General features: G+C 40.9%; 1 protein-coding gene across 10 annotated transcripts in view; it reads left to right on the forward strand.

Annotated features, from left to right (window-relative positions):
• The window catches only part of LOC126259791 (transcriptional repressor CTCFL), a 149528-nt gene that overhangs the window by 73915 nt on the left and 50759 nt on the right, over positions 1-24854 (forward strand). For 9 of the 10 annotated variants that reach the window (XM_049956799.1, XM_049956801.1, XM_049956805.1 and 6 more), the window contains 3 exons: positions 7580-7720; positions 9166-9417; positions 9580-9717. In XM_049956799.1, coding sequence (XP_049812756.1) covers positions 7580-7720; positions 9166-9417; positions 9580-9717 — 531 coding nt within the window. The remainder of the gene's footprint in view (positions 1-7579; positions 7721-9165; positions 9418-9579; positions 9718-24854) is intronic. The other variant, XM_049956807.1, reaches the window with a different exon arrangement.

A 24854-nucleotide genomic window follows, 5' to 3' on the forward strand; every position in this document is an offset into this window, starting at 1 on the left:
TAATAATGTGTACTGCATTTATAACATGTGGTATGAGAATGCCTTCCCAAGCACAGACTATTGTGCCACTAATTGTTCATACTCTGTGCTTATTTTACTAAATAGGGTTTTTAATTGTAGGAGTTGTTCATTGATCATTATGAGGGCTGCAATTCTCATTAAACCTGATCTGTAGTCTGCAATGAGTATATGATGAATTGTTCCAGTTTCGTCATTCCGTTCTCAAGCAATTGCACATTTGTGGCAATTGAATGCTGTGTCAATTCAAACCAGTGTGTGTGTCCCTGACACCACCACTTCCTCTTTATATATCTTGGGCATATTAATTTTCATCTTCTAATATGCATCATCTGCAACACCCAAGGTCCCAAACAATATTTTGCAGGCCATTGTCCGAAAGACAGGGAAGTTATTAAAGGATTCTGGTTTACCAGATGAAGTGGTGAAGAAATTAACACCTCGTGCCACCAGACCTCCCAGGCTTTTTTGTATTACCAAAGATACACGAGGAAAGTGTTCCTCTGAGGCCCATTGTTAGTGCAATCAGTTAGCCCACCTACAGACTTGCTAAACATCTGGCAGGATTATTAGCACCAAACTTGAGACATTGTGAACACCATGTTGTCAACTCACAGAAATTTGTTGAAACACTCAAGAGAATGAAGATAGGCCTAAATGACGTGATGGTTGGCCTGGACATTGTGTCACTGTTTACAAGAGTGCCAATACGAGATATGCTGGATCTTTTGGCCCAACGTTTTCTATCTGGAATCATTAAGTTGATCCATCATGTCCTAATGACAACTTACTTTTTGTACTGCAATGAATATTATGAGATGATGGACGGCACAGCCATGGGATCACCACTGTCTCCAGCACTTGCAAAATTCTTCATGGAGCACTTTGAGGAGCAGGCTCAGCAAACTGCGACATTACAGCCGTCTTGCTTTCTACGATACGTTGATGACACCTTCCTGATATGGTCTCATGGTGAAGATACACTACTGCAGCTCGTCGATCACATGAATGGTGTCCATCCCAACATTAAATTTAGTGTTGAGATGGAGAAGCACGGCAAGCTACCATTCTTGGATGTTTTGGTTGAGCGGAAGGCAGGAGGCCAGCTTGGTCATTCAGTGTACCGGAAACCAACGCACACTGATTGATACTTGAATGCCAATAGTTTCCACCACCCTGTACACAAGAAAGCAGTCATGAACACGTTGGTTCATAGAGCCAAGATTATCTCTGACGACTACCACCTACAGTCTGAATTGCAGAACTTAAAGCGTGTTTTCAGGGAAAATGGATACAGCAAGAGAGACATCGCTAACGTTTTCAAGGGCCGCCGACGAAAGACACCTGGTGAATCAGTAGAAGAGGCCAAACGGACTACATTCCTGCCATATTGTGGAGCAACTAGCAGTAAGTTGGGATGTTTACTGCAGAAACATGGGCTAAGACCAGTGTTCCAGCCCGCCCCCAAGATACGAGATATATTGCGCCCTGTTCAAGACGACATTGCTCTTCGAGTGTCCGGCGTGTATTGTGTACCCTGTGAACGTGGCAGCATGTATATCTGACAAACAATTCGCATGGTTGCGGAGCATTGTACTGAACACAAGTGCTATATAAAACAAAGCGAGCTTGGCAAGTCGGCCATAGCGGAGCATTGCCTAGAAAGTGGACATAAAACACAGTTCGAAAATATAAAAGTGTTGACTCCTGCAGCTACATATTGGGACTTCGTTCTAAAGGAAGTGGCCAAGATTCGTTTAAACAACAACGGCTTCAACAGAGACTAGGGGTATGCACTCAGCTGGGGGCAGGCGTTGGGCATCGAAAGAAAGCAAAGACAGGTGCTTGATGTGGGAGCGGCAGTTTCAAATGTGGCCCCTGCCCCTGGCGCCACCTTACGTCAGCGGTGCTGCCACGGGCAATAGCTCCGCTATAGCTGCCCGGATCGACTTATGCCCATGCGTCATATTGTGTCTATCTGATTGGCTACTGATGATGTCATCATGCCTATATAAGCGAGAAACCGTAGTAGGCCCTGCAGTCAGTGAACTCCTGACGACGATGGCGGAGATGGTCATTGAAAGCTCAAGGATTTTATTCGAATTGATGCCGTTTTTAAAAACCAAGAATGTTTCATTCATTTAGGTGCCCTGTTTGCAGAGCATCTCGGACATATGCAAGGCAATTCATATATTTATGTGCCTGTCCCTTCTTACTGTTGCTGTTTGCATAGTGCCTCATAATTAAATGGACAGAACTTGCATCACACTCTTCATTGCTTGTGCTCAAGAATTGATAATGCACTATCCTCATATAGTTCGTACTTGAGCTTCTGGAATGTATACCCCCTTTAGTACTTCTTTGCCTTCCAAAATAATCCCATGTTTCTATATTTGTATCTTCATTAGCTTTTCTTCCTGTGGCCTGATTGTTCCCGCCTAACCACGAAGTTCGCTTTCCCTTCGGTGTGTCACCCCAGGTGCCTCTCACCAGACAGCCTCTTCTGTCTGTTACTTTCACTGGCAACATTCTTTCACTTCAGATTACTTTGACCTGACTTGTTCCATTCCCTCTTCCCCTTGTACGCTTTTGATGTCTCATTAATCATCCCCTTATCTTCCTGATGGCTACTGTCTACCAGTAGCCTCTCACAGTTCCATTGGTTCTCTCAGTGCCTCGTGTTCGGATACTGTCAACAACAGTTGACCTCTAGCCATCTTGTTGATAGGTAATGACTGCTCTCTGTCTTTTTAGGAAATCCTTCCGTACCAAAACATTATTAGGGATGCCTGACCCCTTTCACAAAACATGGAATTTGTACTGTCCTAAGACTTTCCCAATTAAAATTAAATGTTGTGTTGCCGTTCCAAGTGTGCTCATTGTTCCATGTGTGACATCTTTCAGTGTTCAAACTTCATGGTTATTAAGTGCTCCGTGTACATTTCATAGCTTCTTCCTTAATCAAACTGATATTTGCTTGTTTATCTGTTAGAAAATTTGACTCTTTACCTAATTCTTTGGCATCAGCCCTCATTACCTCATTCTCTGCCTCATAATCTATTTACCGTAACTTTTGACCACTTGACTCTGATGACACGTGACTGCTGTACATACCACCTGTTTAGTTTCCCATATTTTTCCCCAGAGTCTTTCCCAGCTCCTCTTTACCTTGGACCCGATGTGCCCGTACATATTACATTTATAACATTTCGGAGTCCAACATCCCTGTGACTTATGTCCACACCTCTAACATATAAGTATCTCGATACATTTTGCATCTGTATGCCCTGGTTAATCACAGTGGTAACAGAAATCCTAAAGTCTCTTAGTTTCTTCCACCCTGGTGGGTGTTTGCATCTATCTTACCTTGGTGTTCTTTTCGGAGTTACCACAATATCTAACTACAGGCTCCAGTTTCCCACAATTGTAACACTTTATAGCCTTTGATTGTTTATTGTTAACCTTGCAGCATGTTCCCAAAGAAACTTTAGTTTTTGGCCATTAAGGCCTTTGTCAACAATACACACACATACACATACACACTGCGAGCAGCAGCACCAGTGCATGACGGGAATGGAAACTGGGTGGGGCTAAGGAGGAGGCTGGGATGGGGAGGGAGAGGGATGTATGGTGGGGGTGCCGGACAGTGAAGTGCTGCAGTTTAGACGGAGGGCAGGGGAGAGGTGGGGAGGGCGGGGTGGGGTGAGGGGGGGAAGTAGCGGAAAAGTAGAGAAATAGAAAGAAATAAAAAGACTGGGTGTGGTGGTGAAATGATGGCTGTGTAGTGCTGGAATGGGAACAGGGAGAGGGCTGGATGGGTGAGGACAGTGACTAATGAAGGTTGAGGCCAGGAGAGTTATGGGAACGTAGGACATATTGCAGGGAAAGTTCCCACCTGTGCAGTTCAGAAAAGCTGGGTTGGTGGGAAGAATTCATATGGCACAGGCTGTGAATCAGTCACTGAAATGAATGATATCACGTTTGGCAGTGTGTTCAGCAACAGTCAGTCCACTTGTTTCTTGGCCAATGTTTGTCGGTGGCCATTCATGAGGACAGACAGCCTGTTGGTTGTCATGCATGCAGCACAGTGGTTGCAGCTTAGATTGTAAATAACATGACTGGTTTCACAAGTAGCCCTGCCTTTGATGGGATAGGTGATGTTAGTGACTGGACTGGAGTAGGTGGTGGTAGGAAGATGTATAGGACAGGTCTTGCATCTAGGTCTGTTACAGGGGTATGAGCCATGAGGTTAGGGATTGGGAGAAGGGGTTGTGTGAGGATGGATGAGTACATTGCGTAAGTTCGGTGGACAGCAGAATACCACAGTAAGAGAGGTTGGAAAGTTAGTGGACACGACATTTCTCATTTCAGGGCACGACGAGAGATAATCGAAACCCTGGCTGAGAATGTAATTCAGTTGCTCCAGTCCTGGGTGGTACTGTGTTACAAGGGGAATGCCCCTCTGTGGCCGGACGGTGGGACTTTGGAACATGGTAGGAGACTGGGAACATAAGGCATGGGAGATTTGTTTTTGTACAAGATTGGGAGGATAAATACAGAACCCAGAACCACCCTCCTGTATAAAAGATAACAATCATTTTCTCCACTGAGTCTCCACAGTTCCTGTCCCTTTACCACACGGTGCCCTGCTCATCACTATTGATGCCACTTCGCTGTACACTAACACTCATGGCCTTACCTTCCTCAACGCTCTATGGATTCCAAACCCACAACCTCCTTCCTAGTTGCCATGACAACTATATCCTCACCCACAATTACTTCTCCTTTGAAGACCTAGATGCAAGACCTGTCCTATACATCTTCCTACCACCACCTACTCCAGTCCAGTCACTAACATCACCTATCCCATCAAAGGCAGGGCTACTTGTGAAACCAGTCATGTTATTTACAATATAAGCTGCAACCACTGTGCTGCATGCATGACAACCAACAGGCTGTCTGTCCTCATGAATGGCCACCGACAAACATTGGCCAAGAAACAAGTGGACTGACTGTTGCTGAACACGCTGCCAAACGTGATATCATTCATTTCAGTGACTGATTCACAGCCTGTGCCATATGAATTCTTCCCACCAATCCAACTTTTCTGAACTGCACAGGTGGGAACTTTCCCTGCAATACGTCCTACGCTCCCATAACTCTCCTGGCCTCAACCTTCATTAGTCACTGTCCTCACCCATCCAGCCATCATTTCACCACCACACCCAGTCATTTTATTTCTTTCTATTTCTCTCCTTTTCCGCTACTACTCCCCCCCCCCTCTCTCCCCCCACCCTCCCCACCTCTCCCCTGCCCTCCGTCTAAACTGCAGCACTTCACTGTCCGGCACCCCCACCATACATCCCTCTCCCTCCCCATCCCAGCCTCCTCCTTAGCCCCACCCAGTTTCCATTCCCGTCGTGCACTGGTGCTGCTGCTTACATTGTGGTTTCAGTTGCCTGAGACTGCAGTCATGTGTACAAGTTGCGTTTGCTTGAATGTGTGTATGTGTGCCTATTTTGACAAAGGCCTTAATGGCCGAAAACTATAATTGTAGTATGTCTGCTAGTTATTGTTCAGTGCTGTATTGATAGAACATTGTGTCACACAGTTTGTGAATTTCAAGGTGGCAGAGTTAGAGGAGCAACACATCTGCATTAAATTTTGTGTGAAACTCAGAAAGACCTTTACGGAGACACACCAAATGATGTAGGTAGCATACAGTGGTGAGTACTACTTAAGCTGTACTTGGTGCTACAGATTGTTCATACAGTTTAAAAATGGTTGGACGGAAGTTAAAGATGATCCTTCAGGATGCCCTTTGATGCCTACCGATGCTCATGTCAAAAATGACAACGAAATTGTACATGCCAATCTAAGACTGACTGTTTGACAGATTCCAGAAGAAGACAAGAACCTTCTCCTCGCGATCTGTGAAGAGCTTTTGGATCGCAGAAATGAGAACGAGATTTTCCTTAAAAGAATCATAACGGATGATAAGATGTGAGTCTACAGTTATGATGTTGAGACCGAGGTTCAATCTTTACAATGGGTTGGGAAAGGTTCTCAAAGACCAAAAAAAGCTTGTCAGGTCAGGCAAATGTCAAAGCCATGCTGATAGTTTTCTTTGACTTTGAAGGATTAGTTCATCATGAATTCATGCCACAGGAACAAACTGTTAATCAGTGGTACTGTCAGGACGTGTTGTGACTCCTGCGACAAAATGTGAGAAGGAAATGGCTTGAAATGTGGTGAGACAATTCGTGGCTCTTGCATCACAATAACGCACATTCGAGCCTGCTGGTGTGTGACTATTGTACAAAAAACAAAATACTGTGCTGCCTCATTCTCAGTACTCTCTAGACCTGGCCCCTTCAGGCATTTTTATTTTCCAAAGTTGAAAACCCCACTGAAAGCACAAAGATTTGCAACGATAGACGAGATAAAAGAAAATTAGCAGATGGCGGTCCGCACTATACAGCAAGAGGCATACTGAGACTGCTTTTGAAAGTGGAAACAGTGTTGAGAGCAGTGTATCAATTGTGAATAAGAGTATTTCAAAGACCATGCACAATAAGTAAAAGATAAATGTAGAAAAATTTTGTGGACAAAGTTCTGGAATTTTGAACAGACCTCGTGTAACATGGTTGCTTTTTTGTGTGACACAGCCTTGTATTGGGCAGGAAATGCCTGGGATTGGACCGTGGTAGGTGGTGGCGGGTGGATGTATGGAATAGGTCTTTAACCTGGGCCACCCGTGAAGGAATTACCCATAAGGTGCAGGATTTGGAGTAGGATTAGATGAGGGATGGACAAGGATGTTTTGTAGCTGGGTGGGCAGCAGAACATTGTTTTGGAGAATGTGGGTTGGATTTTGGGTGGGGTATCCCTCATCTCAGTGCATGACGAAGTAGTCACAGCCCTGGTGGATGATGTATTTGTGCATTTCAAGGCCTGGGTGATCAGAGAGGAGTGCTGGTCAGTGGCTTGTTAGTATGTATGAGGAGCAGATGGCATGGGAGACTCAGCTGGCTAGGATATTGTCTGTCGGTAAAGGCTCTGATAGGATTTCTTTTTCTGAAATTGGCAGCTTTTCCAGACAGTCAAAGACCCTTGTTTCCCCATGTTCTAATGGAAAAATTAATTTTGTGGTTTGGGACACATTTGTATATTTTATATCAGTCTTCCATTATTTTTGTCTCTTTCCTTCTTCCAATTTTTTCTCCTTTAAAAAAAAAAAAAAAAATGCATCCCTGAAAGAGATGTGCCTAAATAAAAGTGCTTCTTAAAACTATATACAGGGTTGGGTACTGATTAGTCTACCGTGAAGCTGTGAGAAAGTATGTATTTGGAAAATATGAGCTAGATTGAAAAGGTAGACTGTGAATAGTACTCATTTATAAAATTGGTTTGAAAGTTTGATATAAATTTGCTTTAGGTTGTGTTTCTTGTGTGGAAGAAGCATCAGATATTTATGCATAATTGTAGTATCCTGTACCAGTTAAGATTGATATTTTGAATAATTAAGTAACACATAGTATTTTTCTATATATGTTTATAGATTCATAATAAATCGCATGAGGGAGAGAAGTGCTTCAAATGTGATCTTTGTCCATACGCATCTATCTCCCATCGACATTTGGAGTCTCACATGCTTATACATACAGATCAGAAGCCTTATCAGTGTGATCAGTGTGATCAAGTAAGTATGCAAGAACCTGTTGTAATTTTTAAGAATATTTTGAAACATTTTGTGTGCTTAATTTCAACATGAATTACTATAAGTGACCGTTTGAACAGCTGATCTGCAACAATTGACAGTTTATTGCTGAAATCCTATTCTGTTATGAAAGATGGTTGCTTTTTATTGATCAGATGATAGAGCAAACATTGCTTGCATGCCAGTGCAAACAGAAAAGATGTGACACAACAAAAAAGTCAAAACAATCTTTAGAAAATATTTATATACTTAACACTGCTTGAGTGTATATTGTTTTCTTCATACATGTAAGATTTGAAAGTCAGTGCATGTGCTTCAGTTTCATATAGCAAAGCTACATTTCATTTACAAGGCAGGTTTATAATACCCTTCTCTGTTACCAAACCAAGAAGCATGTTCTGCATGCAATAGGAGCAAAAATGGCACTGCCTATAGTTTCCCTAGTGTGATATTCAGTACTCCATAGCTCAACCAATTGTCTGATTAAGAGTTATCACTGAATAGTCCTATCCAATAACTGAACTCACCTGTACTGATTATCTTTGTTCTGCAATGCATTGTGCTCACTCAGAGGTCAAGAATGTAACAAACACAACCTTAAAACTTACTGCAGAATTTGTGTTCCAGTACTGGCATCAAACATAACAGAGAATCTGCTAGGAAATTGCTATGAAAGAAAAGCTGTCACTATTTGCATAAAAAGCATTCAAGAGGTTTACCATTTTTATTAATTTGTAGAGATAAAACATGACATTATTTTGTGAAAACAAAATTGTTCCACATCTTTGTTCAAAAATCTTGAGATGTTTGCTGGTGATCAATTCATTAAGGCACTGTACAAGAAAGCTAAACCTGATTAATTTCTGTATTACATTGGGATTAATGTGTTGTGACAGATTAAAATTTGTAAGTTATTTCCATGTTCCACTGATCATTTGCACAATTTTTGTTGAAATGTTGTAGAATGAGTATGAAACTGACATTTTGACCTCAGTTAGTGTTTGAAAGAGATGTTAACGGCCTAAAAAATATGAATGCATGCTTAATAGTGTTTTCTATATGGGGCAAGGAGAGGCCATCAATGGAGATGTCTATTTGTTGTTCACTGAAAGTTCTTAAAAATCATCTTAGCAATTTAAATGCCACACTTGTGTAGCTAATGAGTATGCAAAAAAAAAAAAAAAAATCAAATAGGGATGTAACCATTACTAGACACAAGATCTTTCTATTTGTATGAATATTAAATATAGGTGTGTGTAACTTTTGGAAACATAAGTTTTTGTTTTGTACTGACTTTTATTTGAAATCTTGTGTTTCAGCACACATTTTATTGCAGTACAAGGTGGCATTTTTTGAGCTCAGTAGTCATTTGTTTTATTTCATGAAACTGAATTTCAATGGTAATTATGTAGTTCATTATCTTTCAGAATGGGGAAAAAATTAATTTGTGTTTGCAGTCATTTCGGCAGAAGCAGCTTCTGAGGCGACATCAGAATCTCTATCACAACCCTAACTATGTTCCTCCACCTCCACGGGAAAAAACGCATGAATGTCCAGAATGTGGCCGACCTTTCAGGCACAAAGGGAATCTCATACGACACATGGCAGTACACGATCCTGAGTCTTCAGCGCAAGAAAAAGCTCTTGCTCTCAAACTCGGACGTCAAAAGAAAATCCAGGTTAGCATTTCTAAAACATATTTAATTTTTATTGTGCTCCAGTTATTTGTTAAAATTTCACTATATTTTGAGAAACCTGCTTTTAGTAGAGTCTTTGTTACTGACTATCAGTACTTCTTTTTTAATAATGTTTTTGAAACATGGACGTTTTCTTCTTTTCAGATCATTGATGGTCAGCAGGTTGAAGTAATGGCTGGTGAGGATGAGGATGAAGATGATGAAGATAGTGAATCAGAAATGATGGCAGTTGAAGGACAAGATGGGCAGCAATATGTTGTTCTTGAAGTAATACAGTTACAGGTATAAAATCATTTTTTTAAAATTTTTCATCCTCTTTTTTTTCATTCATGATACTGTATAAATAAGATATTCTTCAGAGCTGTAAGTAAGTTAACAAGTCTCTCAGAGTACAACTAGGAAATTTATTAGGGGCAAATATGTTCAGTGCTGCTCATCATTGTCGTGGCAGTTTTCCATCTGAAGACTTCTTTGATGCAACTCTCCCTGCTGGTCTATCCTGTGCAAGTCTTTTCATCTCTGAATAGCTATTACAATCTCCATTCACTTAAACCTCTTTACTATAATCAAGTCTTGGTTTCCCTCTACAACTTTTGTCCCCTGCCCCCCCTCCCCTCCCCTTCCCACTTTCGTCCTGTACCAAATTAACTATTCCTTAATGCATCAGGATGTTCCTGTCAACCAGTCTCATCTTTTACACAAATTGGGCCATACATTTCTTTTCTCTCAATTCAATACAATATACCTGTCCTAAGTATCCGATTTACCTCTATTATTTTCAGATTCCTTCTTTGGCAGCACCACTTTTCAAACTCTTGTGTTGTCTTCTTCCCTCTGTTATTTATCACAACACAAACACACTGAGAAAAGACCTCATAATATATGTATTTGTTGTAGGAAAGTTATTGTTGAAGGTAAATACTTTAGAATTAAGGGGACCACTCACCAAAAAGCAGAAGTGTTGAGTTGTCAATAGGCACATACAAGAGAAGGAAAACTTGCTAATGGACTTATTCTGTGACAATTGGGATGGTTGACATGATGGAGGAAGGGGAAGCTGTTAGGTGAAGGGTGCAGGGACAGTGGATTACCTGAAAGTGATGCCAGGACAATTACAGGGGTGGAGGATGCGTTTTAAAGACAACTCCAACCTGTGCAGCTCAGAGAAGCTGGTGGTGAAGGAAAGGATCTACATGGCTCAGGTTGTAAAGCAGCCATTGAAACTGAGCATGTTGTGCTCAGCTGCATGTTGTGTTACTAGTTGGTCAACTTTGTTCTCAGCAGCAGTTTGGTGGTGCCATTCCTCCTGGTAGACAGCTGGTTGGTAGTTATACAACCATAAAAGACCATGAAGTGTGTGTAGCAAAGTTGGTATATGACATGGCTGCTTTCACAGGGGGCCTGGCCTCTAATGGGGTAAAATAAGCCTGTGACTGGACTGGAGTAGGAGATGCTGGGTAGGTGGATTGGGCAGACAAGAGCCTGGGAGTGAGAGTGGTATAGGGATGGACCCGGATGTTGTGTAGGTTGTGCAGGCAATGAACACAACTTTAGGAGGGGTAGAAAGTACCTTGGGTAGGAGTCCCTTGTTTCAGTGCAGGATGAGAGATCCAGTCCAGGGTGTTACTAGGTGGTGAGGGGGCACTCATTTGTAGATTGTTTCTTGCCATGTGAGAGGAGAGTGTGTGTGTGTGTGTGTGTGTGTGTGTGTGTGTGTGTGTGAGAGAGAGAGAGAGAGAGAGAGAGAGAAGGAGAGGGGGGGGGGGGGTAGGAGGGAGAGGATATGGCAAGGAAAATATGTTTGTGGACTGTTGCACATTGGATATAAGAGGACCAGCTAAAGTGGATGGCAGAAAAGACGTTGAGGTAGTGAAAGAATGTGGATAGGATCTCTTGGCCCTGACTCCAAATCACAAAGATGTATGAACTTGAACCAGACTAGGGATCGGGAGTTTGGGATGCTAGGAAGATTTCCTCTAGACGGCACATAAACAGGTTGGCATAGGAGACATAGGAGATTGCCATGCAGGTGCCAGTGGCCATGCCACAGATTTTTTTGTAAACCTTCCCTTCAAAGGAAAAGTAGTTGTGGCTCAGGATATAATTGGTAAAGTGTATAAGGAAAGAGGTGGTGTATTTGGAGTCTGAAGGATGTTGGGAGATATAGTGTTTGATAGTGGCAAGGCCATGGGCTTGATGATGTTATTGTATAGGGAGGTGAAATCAACAATGGTGAGTATGGATTTAGGGAGTAAAGATGTGGGGATGGCAGACAGTTGGTGAAGGAGATGATTAGTGTCTTTGGTGTGGGAGACTAGGTTTTGGGCAATTGATTGTTGGTCAACAAGAGTGGAAATTCTTTATGTGGTAGCCCAATAGCCAGCTACAATGGGGAGTCCAGGATTATTGGGTTTGTAGATTTTGGGGAGCATGCAGAAGGCAGATGTGGGGGTGTTGTTGGGGAGAGGAGGGAGATGAACTGAGGTGAGAGGTTCTGGGAAGATACTGTGGGTTTTGGTAGGGATTGGAGGTTACAAATGTTGGACTTCTGGGATAGTATCACTCTGGCAGAGCTTGTAGGTGAAGGAGTCGGCCAGTTGGCAGGGGCCTTCCATCAGGTAGTCTCTGCAACTCATCACAACAATGGTGGAGCCTTGGTCTGCAGGGAGGGTGATTAGGTCAAAATCTGATTTCAGGTTATGTCTAGAGGAAACCTTCTTAGCCTCCCAATACTTCCAATCCTTCGTCTGGTTCAGGTTCATTGACATCATTTTCATGATCTGGATTCAGGGCCAAGTTACCCTATACACCTTCCTTCAGTACTTCAACACCTTTTCTCCAATCCACTTTACCTGCTCCTCCTGTACTCAATGTGCAGTGTTCCTAGACACTGACCTACTCACTGATGGTTCCATCCACACCTCTTTCCACTAAGAGTACCTCCAGTTTCACAGCTGTCATACCTTCTACACCAAAACATCCCTCCCATTCTGTTGGCTGCCAGGGACAGTGTATCTGCAGTGAAAACAACTGCCTTGCTGAGTATGCTGAAAATCTCACCAAGCCCATCACAGACAGGTAATACCTCCCCAAAACCTAGTCCTCATACACATTCATTCCTCCCACGACCCCCAAGAATCAGCTACAAAGGAGTGCCCCCCTGGCCGCCCAGTATCTTTCTGCACTGGAACAACTGAACCATATCCTTCACCAAAGCTTTAATTATCTCTCATCTGAAATGAGGGATATCCTATTCAAGATAATTCCTACTCCTTCTAAAGTTGTGTTCCATTCCCCACCCAACCTACACAACATTCTGGTCCATCCCTATGCCACTCCCACTCCAAACCCCTTGCCACAGGGATCATCCCATGTGGCAGACCCATTCCACCGACCAAGGACCTCCTACTTTAGACCTGTCATGGTCTTATCCTACCCCATCGGAGGCCGGGCCACCTTGGAAAGCAGCCTTGTCATATACCAACTCTGCTGCAAATACTTCACAGTCTTTTATGGTGGTACGACTATCTAACAGCTGTCTGCCAGGATGAATAGCCACCACCAAACTGTTGTCAAGAACAAAGTTGACTATCCGGTGGTACAACATGCAGCTGAGCACAATGTGCCCAATTGCTGCTACACAACCTGAACCATGTAGATCCTTTCCTCCACCACCAGCTTCTCTGAAGTGAAGTGTGCAGGTAGGTGGTGTCTGTACGACACATCCTCTGCAACCATGATCATCTTGACCTCAGTCTCAGATAATCCACTGACTCCACACCCTCCACCCAATAGTTTCCCTTCCTCCATCTATCACTTCCTCCCAAACCCTGGACCCATGTGGCATTCAGCATATGTCGCTTCCCTCTGGCTACTGCTACTATACCTACCACTCCTCCCTCCCACATTCATAGCTAGCAAACGAACTCCCTCTGACTCGCTAGCCATCTTCCTCCACTCCATCATCTTAACTCCCACCTCCTTCCCCCCTCTACCCACCCCACTTGACACTATCCCCACCACAACCAGCCCACTTGCCACAAAATAACATTGGCACTGTCAGTCTAGATGGCACTGTGTATGAGCATAGGTGCATTTATGCTTCTTGTGTGTGTGTGTGTGTGTGTGTGTGTGTGTGTGTGTGTGTGTGTGAGCGAGAGCGAGAGAGAGAGAGAGAGAGAGAGAGAGAGAGAGGTAGCAACTTTTCCTTTTTTAGTGTGTGCCTATCAGTGACCCAGTGCTTCTGCTTTTCAGTGCATGGTCTCCTTTAATCCTAAAGTATTTACATAATATGCAAATTTGTGTTTGATGTTGACATGTCATTGCTTTTCAGGAAATCTCTATTTGCTATTGCAAGTTTGCATTTTACATCATCATTACTTCTGCCATTGTTGGATAATTTGTTGCACAAACAGCAGACATACTACTTTTAATGTGTCTTTTCCTAATGTAATTCCCTCAGCCTCAGCATATTCAATTAGACTTCACTCCATTACCCTAGTTTTACTTTTGTTGATGTTCGTATTTCAAGACAGCACATTCTCTTCAACTGAGCTGTCAAATCCTGTGCCATTCTGGTTGAAATTATGGTCTAATCAAAAAACCTAAAAGATTTTATTTCTTATCCCTGAATTTTAATTCCTTTTCAAATTTCTCTTTGGTGTTCTCTGCTGCTCTCTCAAGGTACATGTTGAATAACATGTACCTTGAGCTACACCCATAAATCTACACCTACGTGATTGCTATTCACAATTAAGTGCCTGGCAGAGGGTTCAGTGAACCACCTTCAAACTGTCTCTCTACCATTCCACTCTTGGTGGGAAAAACAAGCACGTAAATTTTTCTATTATTTTATCGTAATGATCATTTCTCCCTATGTAGGTGGGTGCCAACAGAATGTTTTCGCAATCGGAGGAGAAAACTGGTGATTGAAAGTTCATGAGAAGATCCCATAGCAACGAAAAATGCCTTTGAAGCTTCCTGGCAGATTAAAACTGTGTGCTGGACCGAGACTCGAACTTGGAACCTTTGCCTTTCGTGGCAAGTGCTCTACCAACTGAGCTACCCAAGCACGACTCACGCCCCGTCCTCACAGCCTTACTTCTACCAGTACTTTGTCTCCTACCTTCCAAACTTTACAGAAGCTCTCCTGCGAAACCAGGAGAGCTTCTGTAAAGTTTGGAAGGTAGGAGACGAGGTACTGGCAGAAATAAGGCTGTGAGGATGGGGCGTGAGTGGGTAGCTCCATTGGTAGAGCACTTGCCCGCAAAAGGCAAAGGTCCTGAGTTCGAGTCTCGGTCCGGCACACAGTTTTAATCCGCCAGGAAGTTTCATATCAGCGCACACTCCGCTGTAGAGTGAAAATTTCATTCTAGAAAAATGCCTTTGTTTTAATGAATGCCACTGCAACTCACGTATCATGTCTGTGGCACTGTCTCACCTATTCGCGATAATATAAAACGAACCACCCTTCTTTGACCTTTTTCGATGTCATCCATCAGTCCCACCTGATGCCGATCCACAGCACACAGCAATACTCCAGAATAGGGTGAACAAGTGTAGTGTAAGAAGTCTCTTTAGCAGATCTGTTACACCTTCTAAGTGTTCTGCCAATGGATCACAATCCTTGATTTGCTCTATCCACAACATTATCTATGTGATCGTTCCAATTTAGGTTATTTGTAATTGTTACCCTAAGTATTTATTTGAATTTACAGCCTTCAGATTTGTGTGATTTATTATGTAATCGAAATTTAGCGGATTTCTCTTAGTACTTCACACTTTTCTTTATTCAGGGTCAATGGCTACTTTTCGCACCACACAGATATCTAAATCATTTTGCAATTCGTTTTGGCCATCTGATGACTTTACAAGACAGTAAATGACAGCATCATCTGCAAACAATCTAAGACGGCTACTCAGATTGTCTCCTATGTCATTAATATAGATCAGGAACAATAGAGGGCCTATAACACTTCCTTATGCTGGATATTACTTTTGTTTTACTCAGTGACTTTCCATCTGTTACTACAAACTGTGACCTTTCTGACATGAATCCAGTCACACAACTGAGGCAATATTCCATAGGTATGCAGTTTGTTTAGAAGACGCTTGTGAGGAACGGTGTCAAAAGCCTTCTGGAAATCTAACCCATCAATTTGACATCCTGTCAATAGCACTCATTACTTCATGAGTATAAAGAGCTAGTTGTGTTTCACAAGAATGATGTTTCCTGAATCCGCACTGACTGTGTCAATAAATCGTTTTCTTCGAGGTAATTCATAATGTTCAAACACAGTATATGTTCCAAAACCCTACTGCAAGTCTACGTTAGTGATATGGGCCTGTAATTCAGCAGATTACTCCTATTTCCTTTTTTGGGTATTGGTGTGACTTGAACAATTTTCCAGTCTTTAGGTAAGGAACTTTCTGTGAGTGAGCAGTTGTATATAATTGCTAAATATGGAGTTATTTTATCAGCTTACTCTGACAGTTGTTCTTGATTGGAATTCAGAAATCTTTACTTCATCTTCTTTGGTGAAGGAGTTTCGGAAAACCATGTTTAATAACTCTGCTTTAGTGGCACTATCATCAGTGACTTCACCATTGTTATCGTGCAGTGAAGGTATTGATTGTGTCTTGCCACTGGTGTGCTTTATGTATGACCAGAATCTCTCTGTGTTTTCTGACAGATTCCAAGACAGAGTTTCAGTATGGAAGTTATTAAAAGCATCTCGCATTGAAGCACATGCTATATTTTGAACTTCTGCAAAACTTTACCAATCTTGGGGAGTTTGAATTCTTTTAAATTTGGCATGCTTTTTTTTCATTTCTTCTGCAACAGCAATCTGACCCCTTTTGTGTACCAAGGGGAATCAGTACCATCACTTATTAATTTATGTGGTATATATCTCTCAATTGCCGTAGATACTATCTCTTTGAAATCATTCCACATATTTTCTACGCTTACGGGGTCAGATCGGAAGGAGTGGAGACTGTCTCTAAAAAAGGCATTAAGAGGAGTTTTATCAGCTTTTAAATAGATGTACTTCGTGTTTCTTTTTGATGGTTGTGGGTGTTATGGTATTCAGCCTAGCAGCAACTGCCTTGTGGTCGCTAATCCCTGTATTTGTCATGATACTCCCTATTTGTCCAGGATTATTTGATGCTAAGAGGTCAAGTATGCTTTTGCAACCATTTGCGCTTCGAGTAGGCTCATGAACTAATTGTTCAAAATAATTTTCTGAGAAAGCATTCAGTACAGTTTCGGATGATGTTTTATGACTGCCACCAACTTTAAACGTATAATTTTTCCAGCATATCGAGGGTAGATTGAAGTCACCACTGACTATAATTGTATTTGGGGGAGGGGGGGGGGGGGGTGCCTATTTGAAGTGAGGCTCAAGCTTTCTTTGAACTGCTCAGCAACTGTATCTTCTGAGTCAGGGGGTCGGTAAAACGATCCAATTAATAGTTCAGTCTGATTGTCAGGTATAACCTCAACCCATACTATTTCGCAGGAACTATCTAATTCAATTTCCTTACAAGGTAAACTACTTCTGGCAGCAATCAATGCTCCACCACCAACTGTATTTAATCTATCCTTTCGGAACACTGTTAGGTCGTTTGAAAAAATTTCGGTTGAACTTATTTCCGGCTTTAACTAGCTTTCCATACCTACAACTATTTGAGCTTCAGTGCTTTCTGTTAGAGATTGGAGCTCTGGTTCTTTCCTTACACTGCTATGACAATTTACAACTACAATAAGGACCTTTTATACAACAATACGACAGAAGCTTATTAAGAACACAGGGAAGAATCGGAGATGAAATGAAAAGACATTTTGATATGTAGCTAAACAGAGATGGTGGCTGCACCACCACTGTTAACCTTGCAATAAATGACACACAAAATAAGAAACAACCCCTAACCTGATTTGAAGTTGCAACTGCAGCAAAGAACATGTGAAATGTTAAGTTTCTGGTTCAGATACATAAAGGCTAGAACAAAAGGCTTAAATTGATTGTTTCGAGTCCTGCCAGTATCCAGAGAAGAGAACAGAATCCCAGAAGACTGAAAAAATTAGTCGCCTTCCCATTGTTCTAGAACGCCACTACTGAAGGAATTGCGGAAACTGCAGGTGCTTTAAACTACTGTCACACATTCTGAAACTACTGGAAAATATAATAGAAATGAGGCTTCTGAAGATAATGGAACCTCTACTTAGAGGAGCAGTATGGGTTCAGGAAGAATAGCAGTACTTATAGATCTCATTTTTGCCATAAGATTGTTGACAGAAAAGTGCTGGGAATATGGAAAGAACTTGTGATTGCATTTTGGTGCATTTGAAAAGACCGGTGATGGTGTCTCTTGGAAAGAGATCTGGTAATGGCTAGAAGATCTCAAGGTACCAAAGTATTTAACTAGAAGAGTGGAGACACTATATCAGAATTGCTACAGCTGGGTCCAGATAGGCAGTGGACAATCGGAATGTTTAGAGACAAAGACAGTGGAAGTGCCCTGTCACCACTGTTGTTCATAATAGTAATGGACAAGACCATAAAATATGTTACAGAAGTAGACAATGAATCTATGCGTTAGTATTTCCCACCAACGCACAGACATGGGGAGAAATGGAAACTGAGGTGCAGAAAAAGATGACAGAATGGAACCGCATATTTAAAAATTTTGGACCAAAGCTAAGCAACATGAAGGCCATAGAAATAACTGTCAACAGGGCAGGAAATTGCTCAAACTTCCCATTTAAAAGGTATAAAATTAGAATCAGTTTCCCATTTCAAGTACCTCTCAAGCACAACGTCTGAAGACAATACAATTAACCAGGAAGTATTCAGCACAACACTGAAAGCATTTATTTTTTACACTCAAGCAGAAACCTTCTACAGAACTGCAAAATACCACAAAAAGCAGAAAACAACTGTGTGTACTTTGTGTCAGTTCTGGAAAAAAAAGACTTTAGCAGAATTTGAGTGACAGAAATGAAATTCATAAGATGTAGCCAGCACTGAAGTCTCTCTTATTGGTGTAATGAAGAAACACAGGTTGTAGTGGTGTGGGCACATTATGAGAATGAATGAGAAAAGACTGCCAGATAATATTTTAAAATGAATGTTCAAGGCAGAAGACCACATGCAAGGAGGCCCAGAAATATGCACTGCACCTGGGAAACTGCAGCTGGAAAATAGTGATGATGAGCCAAACTTTTGCAAAAATTCAAATCTCTACATAAAAACCTCCATTATTATTGGTAATATTTGCAGCCATTTTCCTCTGTTGCTAATAACTTCAATAATGTTTTATCATAAAGATAAGAAAGCTAATGTCTTTTGCAACAAACAGTTGCAGTTTCTGTTATGCAAAACATGAACATGTCACTAAGTGACATTTTATTCATCTAAAGATGAAGAGCTGCACTCAGGTGCCAGTGATATGCTTTAAGTACACTGAATCACAGAAACATAATATAAAAATGAAGACTTGTTTTGTCGGGACTGTGACAATGCTATCTATGAATCAGATGTACAGGTGTGTACAGCATCTGTTCAGGTAATTGCCTGTTATGGACCCATGTACTGCTCACTCTTGACAAAGGGAATGTAAATGCTGAGCCAGAGTTGATAATCAAAACTCATCAGACACCTTAATTGTCAAGAAAGCTGTCCCAAAAACTAACATATCTATGCAGAATGAGACACAAATGCTACTATCAGACTCTGTGCTTGGAAGTGTGTAAGCAATAGCACCATTCCTGACAACCTCTCTTAACCAGCTCTAGACCAGAGTGCAGTCATAACAGAAAGTATCTGTGGCAAACTTTCCATAATTTATAATTAACAGGGTCTGCTTTTTGACAAGAACAGAGTCATAGATTTGTCTGTACCCAAACATACATCCCCACAGTTTGTGGCATCATCAGTTAGTGTTTATTACCTCTCAGATCAATGCATTAAGTGAAGCAAGTCATTGTTATTGTAGTGGACCAGCTCTAAGCTATCCTAAATGCGTTATTAACTTTTTAAAGTCTTATTGCAATATTTGTGTTGTTGGCTGTTTCCATCACTCTAATTCATACTGCTGCATGTTGCTCAACTGACAACATTGTTTTCAGACTACTTTGTAACACTTTGAGTTTCTGTGGTGCATCTGACAGTCTATGAATGACTTTTAACTCATCATTTAAAAACTGCTCAAATAAACAGGAATATCAAATTTCAGCTGACACTTAAAATTAACATTGCTTTCAGTGTAACACATGCATAACTTGCAATTTTTAATGAAAATATGTGGCATAAGTTTATGGTAATTGAACTGATGACAATTAGTTAACCAGCCACAGATTTAAAAATTAAAGGTTGCAATGTGTTGTGTACTAACAGGATTAGTATGAAAGTGCATGTTTAATAACTAATATTATTTTAAAGCTGCACTTTTTGTGATCAAGTATCAATGAAAATATTCAATTTTTTAAAATTATAATTTAATTGGATAGATTAAGAAAAATCTACTCACCAAGTGGATTAAAAACAATCCACTCACCAAGCGGTGGCAGGAGAACACATGTATAAAAACATTGAAATTTGCAACCTTTTGGAGCTAGTGACCTTTTCTTCTGGCAGAAGGGTTGAAGGGAAAGGAAGAGGGATGAGGGAAAAGAAACAATGGGGTTTAGGATATTGTTAGAGTTACTGAAAAGTCACCCAAAGCAGGGGAGACTTACTGAATTTGATACAAATGAAAGGCAGGGTGTTGATAACTGTACCAGACGAGATTTGCAACTTTTCCCCAACTCTCCCCATTTCCTAAACCTCACCTGTTCTTCTCATTCATCCCTCTACTTTCCCTTCAACCGTTCTGCCAGAACAACGAGCCACTGCCTCTGAAAGCTTGCGTATTTTCATATCTACTCGGTGAGTAGATTTTTTTATCTATCTAATTTTATTATATTTTTAAAAAATAGTTCTTTTTTTAAAAAATGTGTTTATAGTAATAAAATTTGAAGGATGTTTGTTTGATAAAGTATCATAGTTTCTTATAACCAAAGGTTTAGAAGCTTTGGGTGGTACACTTAAATCCATAATGTGAATAAGAAATGAGGCACTGCTTGTTGACACAGCATGGCTCAGCAAGTAAGTAAATAAGAAACTTCGACGTATCTAATAAAAATTGAGCTGCACGTGACACTTAATTCAAGTATAGGTATTGTGACATGCTTAATGTAATGAAAATAGACAAAGCAGAACTGCAGAAAGAATGAGACTAGAAGGCATCATGGAGATATGTAATATAATGAAAATGGTTGATAACATGCGAGAGAAAACTGCTGCCAGTTTGTTTACTTTCAGTACACCCTTATCATCAGAGTATGTTAAGGTAGGCTTCATTTGAATGAAAGTAAGCACTTTTATCCCAAATCCTTTAAGTTTTTTTTAAAAAATGGCATTGGTTTGACCATATTATTTGAAATATAAATGTGATACAGTATGAAGTAGGCATTGCCAAATTGTCCATGAAACAGAGATGACCTATTCATCCTTGCTGATTTGAAGTGGTCTGCCACAAATTCCTTTCTTGTGCCAATCTTTTCATCTCGGAGTAACAATTGCATCCTATGTCCTCAATTATTTGCTGGATGTATTCCAATCTCTGTCTTCCTCTGTGGTTTTTATCCTCTGTAGTTCCTATAGTTCCATGGAAGTTATCCTCTGATGGCTTAACAGATGTCTTATCATTCCATCCCTTCTTCTTGTCACTGTTTTCCATATGTTCCTGTCTCCACCAATTCTGCGGAGAACCTCCTCATTTCTTACCTTATCAGTCCACCTAATTTTCAACATTCTTTGTAGCATCAAATTGCAAAGGCTTTGATTATCTTCTGCTCTGGTTTTTCCACAGTCCATATCTCAGTATCATACAATGCTTTGCTCTAAACATACATTCTCAGAAATGTCTTCCTCAAGTTAAGACCTGTTTGATACTAGCAGGCTTCTATTGGCCAGAAATACCTTGTTCGTAGGTTATTTTGCTGCCTAAGTAGAGAATTCCTTAACTTTGTCTACTTCATGATCGCCAATTCTGATGTTAAGTTCCTCACTATTCTCATTTCTGCTACTTCTCATTACTTTTGTCTTTCTGCGATTTACTCTCATTCCATATTCTGTACTTATTAGACTGTTCATTCCATTCAACCCATCCTGCAATCACTGAAGATAGCAATCTCATCAGCGAGTCATTTTTTATCCTTTCACCCTGAATTTTAATCCCACTCTTGAATCTTTCTTTTATTTCTCTCATTGCTTTTTCAGTGTATAGATTGAACAGTAAGGGTGAAACTACATACCCTTTCTAATCTGAGCCTTGGTCTTCTAGCCTTATTGTTCCCTCTTGGTTCTTGTACATACTGTACATCACCCATGTTAGTCCTGTTTTTCTCAGAATTTTGAACATCTTGCACCATTGTGCATTGCTGAAGGCTTTTTCCAGGTTGACAGATTCTATGAACATGTCTTGATTTTTCTTCAGTCTTGCCTCCTTTATCAATTGCAATGTCAGAACTGCCTCTCTGGTGCCTTTACCTTTCCTACAGCCAAACTGGTTGTCATCTAACAGATCCCCAGTTTTATTTTCCATTCTTCTACATATTATTCTTGTCATCAACTTGGATGCATGAGCTGTTAAGTTGATTGTGCAATAATTTTCACTCTTGGTGCCTCTTGCTCTCTTTGGAATTGTGTGGATGATGATCGGATGATGATCTTCCAAAATTATGATGGTATATCACTAGTTCCATACATTCTACAGAAAAACATGAATAGTCGTTTTGTTGCTACTTCCCCCAATGACTTTAGAAATTCTGATGGAATATTATCAATTCCTTCCATCTTATGTGATCTTAAGTCTTCCAAAGATCTCATAAATTCTGACTCTAATACTGGATCCCCTATCTCTTCCCTGTCAACTCCTGTGTCTTGTTTTCCCCCTCGTAGAGGCATTCAATGTACTCTTTCCACCTATCGACACTCTCCTCTGCACTTAACAATGCAACTCCCATTTAACTCTAATACCACCTTTGCACTTATAATTTCACCGAAGGTTGTTTTGACTTTCCTATATGCTGAATCCTAGGCCTTCATGGCCTGTTTGGGAGGAGTTTAGCTTTTTTTATGTGATGAATCTGCCCTTCTGATAATCATTTCTTTTTTGATTCCTTCACATTTTTCATGCAGCCATTATTATGTAGCTTCCTTGCACTTTCTATTTATTTCATTCCAAAGTGACTTGTATTTCTGTATTCCTGAATTTCTCTGAACATTTTTGTACTTCCTTCTTTCTTTGATCAGCTGAAGTATTTCATCTGCTCTGCTCTTTTTTTCCCCAGTTGTCTTCCTTGTACCTATGTTTTCCTTTCCAACTTCTGTCTTCTTTGATTGCCCTCTTCAGAAATGTCCGTTCCTCTTAAACTGTACTACCTACTGAGCTGTTCATTATTAGAGTGTCAGTAGCCTCAGAGAACTTCAAATTTGTCTCTTCATTTCTTAGTGTTTCCGTATCAACAACTTTGTACACTAATTCTTTGTGACTAGTCTCTTAAACTTCGCCCTACTCTTCATCATTACTAGGTTGTGATCTGAGTCTATATGTGCTTCTGGGTGTGCATTACAATCCAATATGTGATTCTGGAATCTTTGCCTGACCATGATGTAATCTAACTGAAGTCTTCTCATACCTCACGTTCCCGAGTATACCATCCCTTCTTGTGATTCTTGAACAGAGTATACGCTATTACTATTTGATATTTATTGCAGAACTTGATTACTCTTTGTCCTCTCTCTTTTCTACTACCAAGCCCATATTCCCCCATAACTCTTTCTTCTAATCCTTTCCTTACAACTGCATTCCAGCCCCAATGATTATTAGATTTTGTCTCCCTTTATGTAATGAATTACTTGTTCAGTATCCTTATACCCTTTCTCTATCTCTTCATCTTTGGCTTGCTACATCGGCATGTACACCAGAACTATCGTTGTTGGTGTTGGTTTGCTGTCAGTTGTGTTGAGAACAACGCTGTCACTGAACTGCACACAGTAACTCATTTTCTACTCGTCTGACCAGAGATCCTAGTCTTCCTTCCATTTCACTTCACTGATCCCCTTGATATTTAGATTGAGCCATAGTATTTCTCTTTTCAGATTTTCTAGCTTCCTTGCCATGATCAAACTTCTGACATTCCATGCCCCGACTTGTAGAACGTTATCCTTTTGTTGGTTATTCATTCTTTTTCTCATGGTCACCTCCCTCTTGGCAGTCCCCTCCCAGAGATCTGAATGGGGGGACTATTTCAGTATCTTTTGACAATGGAGAGATCATCATGAAACTTTTTCAGTTATGGGCCACGTGTCCTATGCATTTTCTCTTTAATGCAATGGTTTCCTTTGCTGTCTGCATCCTCATGCCATTAATCATTGCTGATTCTTCCACCTTTAGGGCAGTTTCCCACCCCATGAGCAAGAGAGTGCTCTGAACCTCTATACACCTCTGAACCTCTTTGACAAGACCGTTGGTGAATGAGGGTGACTTCTTATACCAGAAGTCTTTGGTCGTCATAGCTGATGATTTTTATTCAAAATTTAACAGATAGCAGGGTTCGACCCTGGGACTGAGGATACTTTGATTACTAATCAAAGACGCTATTCCTAGATCACAGGATGTGAGTTCAAGCCCTGTGACTCCGGTTTGTTAAGGAGCTACGAGATTTATATTAAGGATGTAAGTGATGAAGGGAGATGGGTGAAATTCTTGTGTCCATTAGATACTTATCACTCCTCACCTAGCACCCTTAGCATTCAGCTGCAAGATAGTACTGTATGACAGCGTGTTCCACTTGGAATAACTTCGTGCTTTATCTACTTACCACTTCAAATGCACATTTACTACCAAGTTTTCCCAGACCTCATTCAAGAACTTACTGATAATGATTTATCCTAAGAGACTTTAATCTACACAGTATATTTTGGTGTTCCTTTACACAATGTATTTTTGTGTTCATTCACCACTTGCCTGCAAGATTGAGTGTTATAGGATCTGCTTCTAAGGTGTGTGTCTTCTGAATGCAAGTAGAATCACACATTTCAGCATCACATCAAGGTAATTCTCTACTGTAGTTCTCATATCATCCTCATTTGATCTAGAAAATAACTTAATTCTTGTAACTTTCCCATATCATCATCTACATGAGAGAGAGCATTAATCAAATGTCTACCACAAAAAGGGATTCTAAATAAGGCTAACTAAGCACTGCAAGCTATTTGGCTGTGATAGAGCACCATGGCAGCATAGAGGTTTCAGTGGACCATGTCATAGGTGTCATTCACAAAGCTACTGGTGCACCCATTTCAGAATTT

This window comes from Schistocerca nitens, chromosome 5 (genome assembly GCF_023898315.1).
Source record: "Schistocerca nitens isolate TAMUIC-IGC-003100 chromosome 5, iqSchNite1.1, whole genome shotgun sequence".
NCBI lineage: Eukaryota > Metazoa > Arthropoda > Insecta > Orthoptera > Acrididae > Schistocerca > Schistocerca nitens.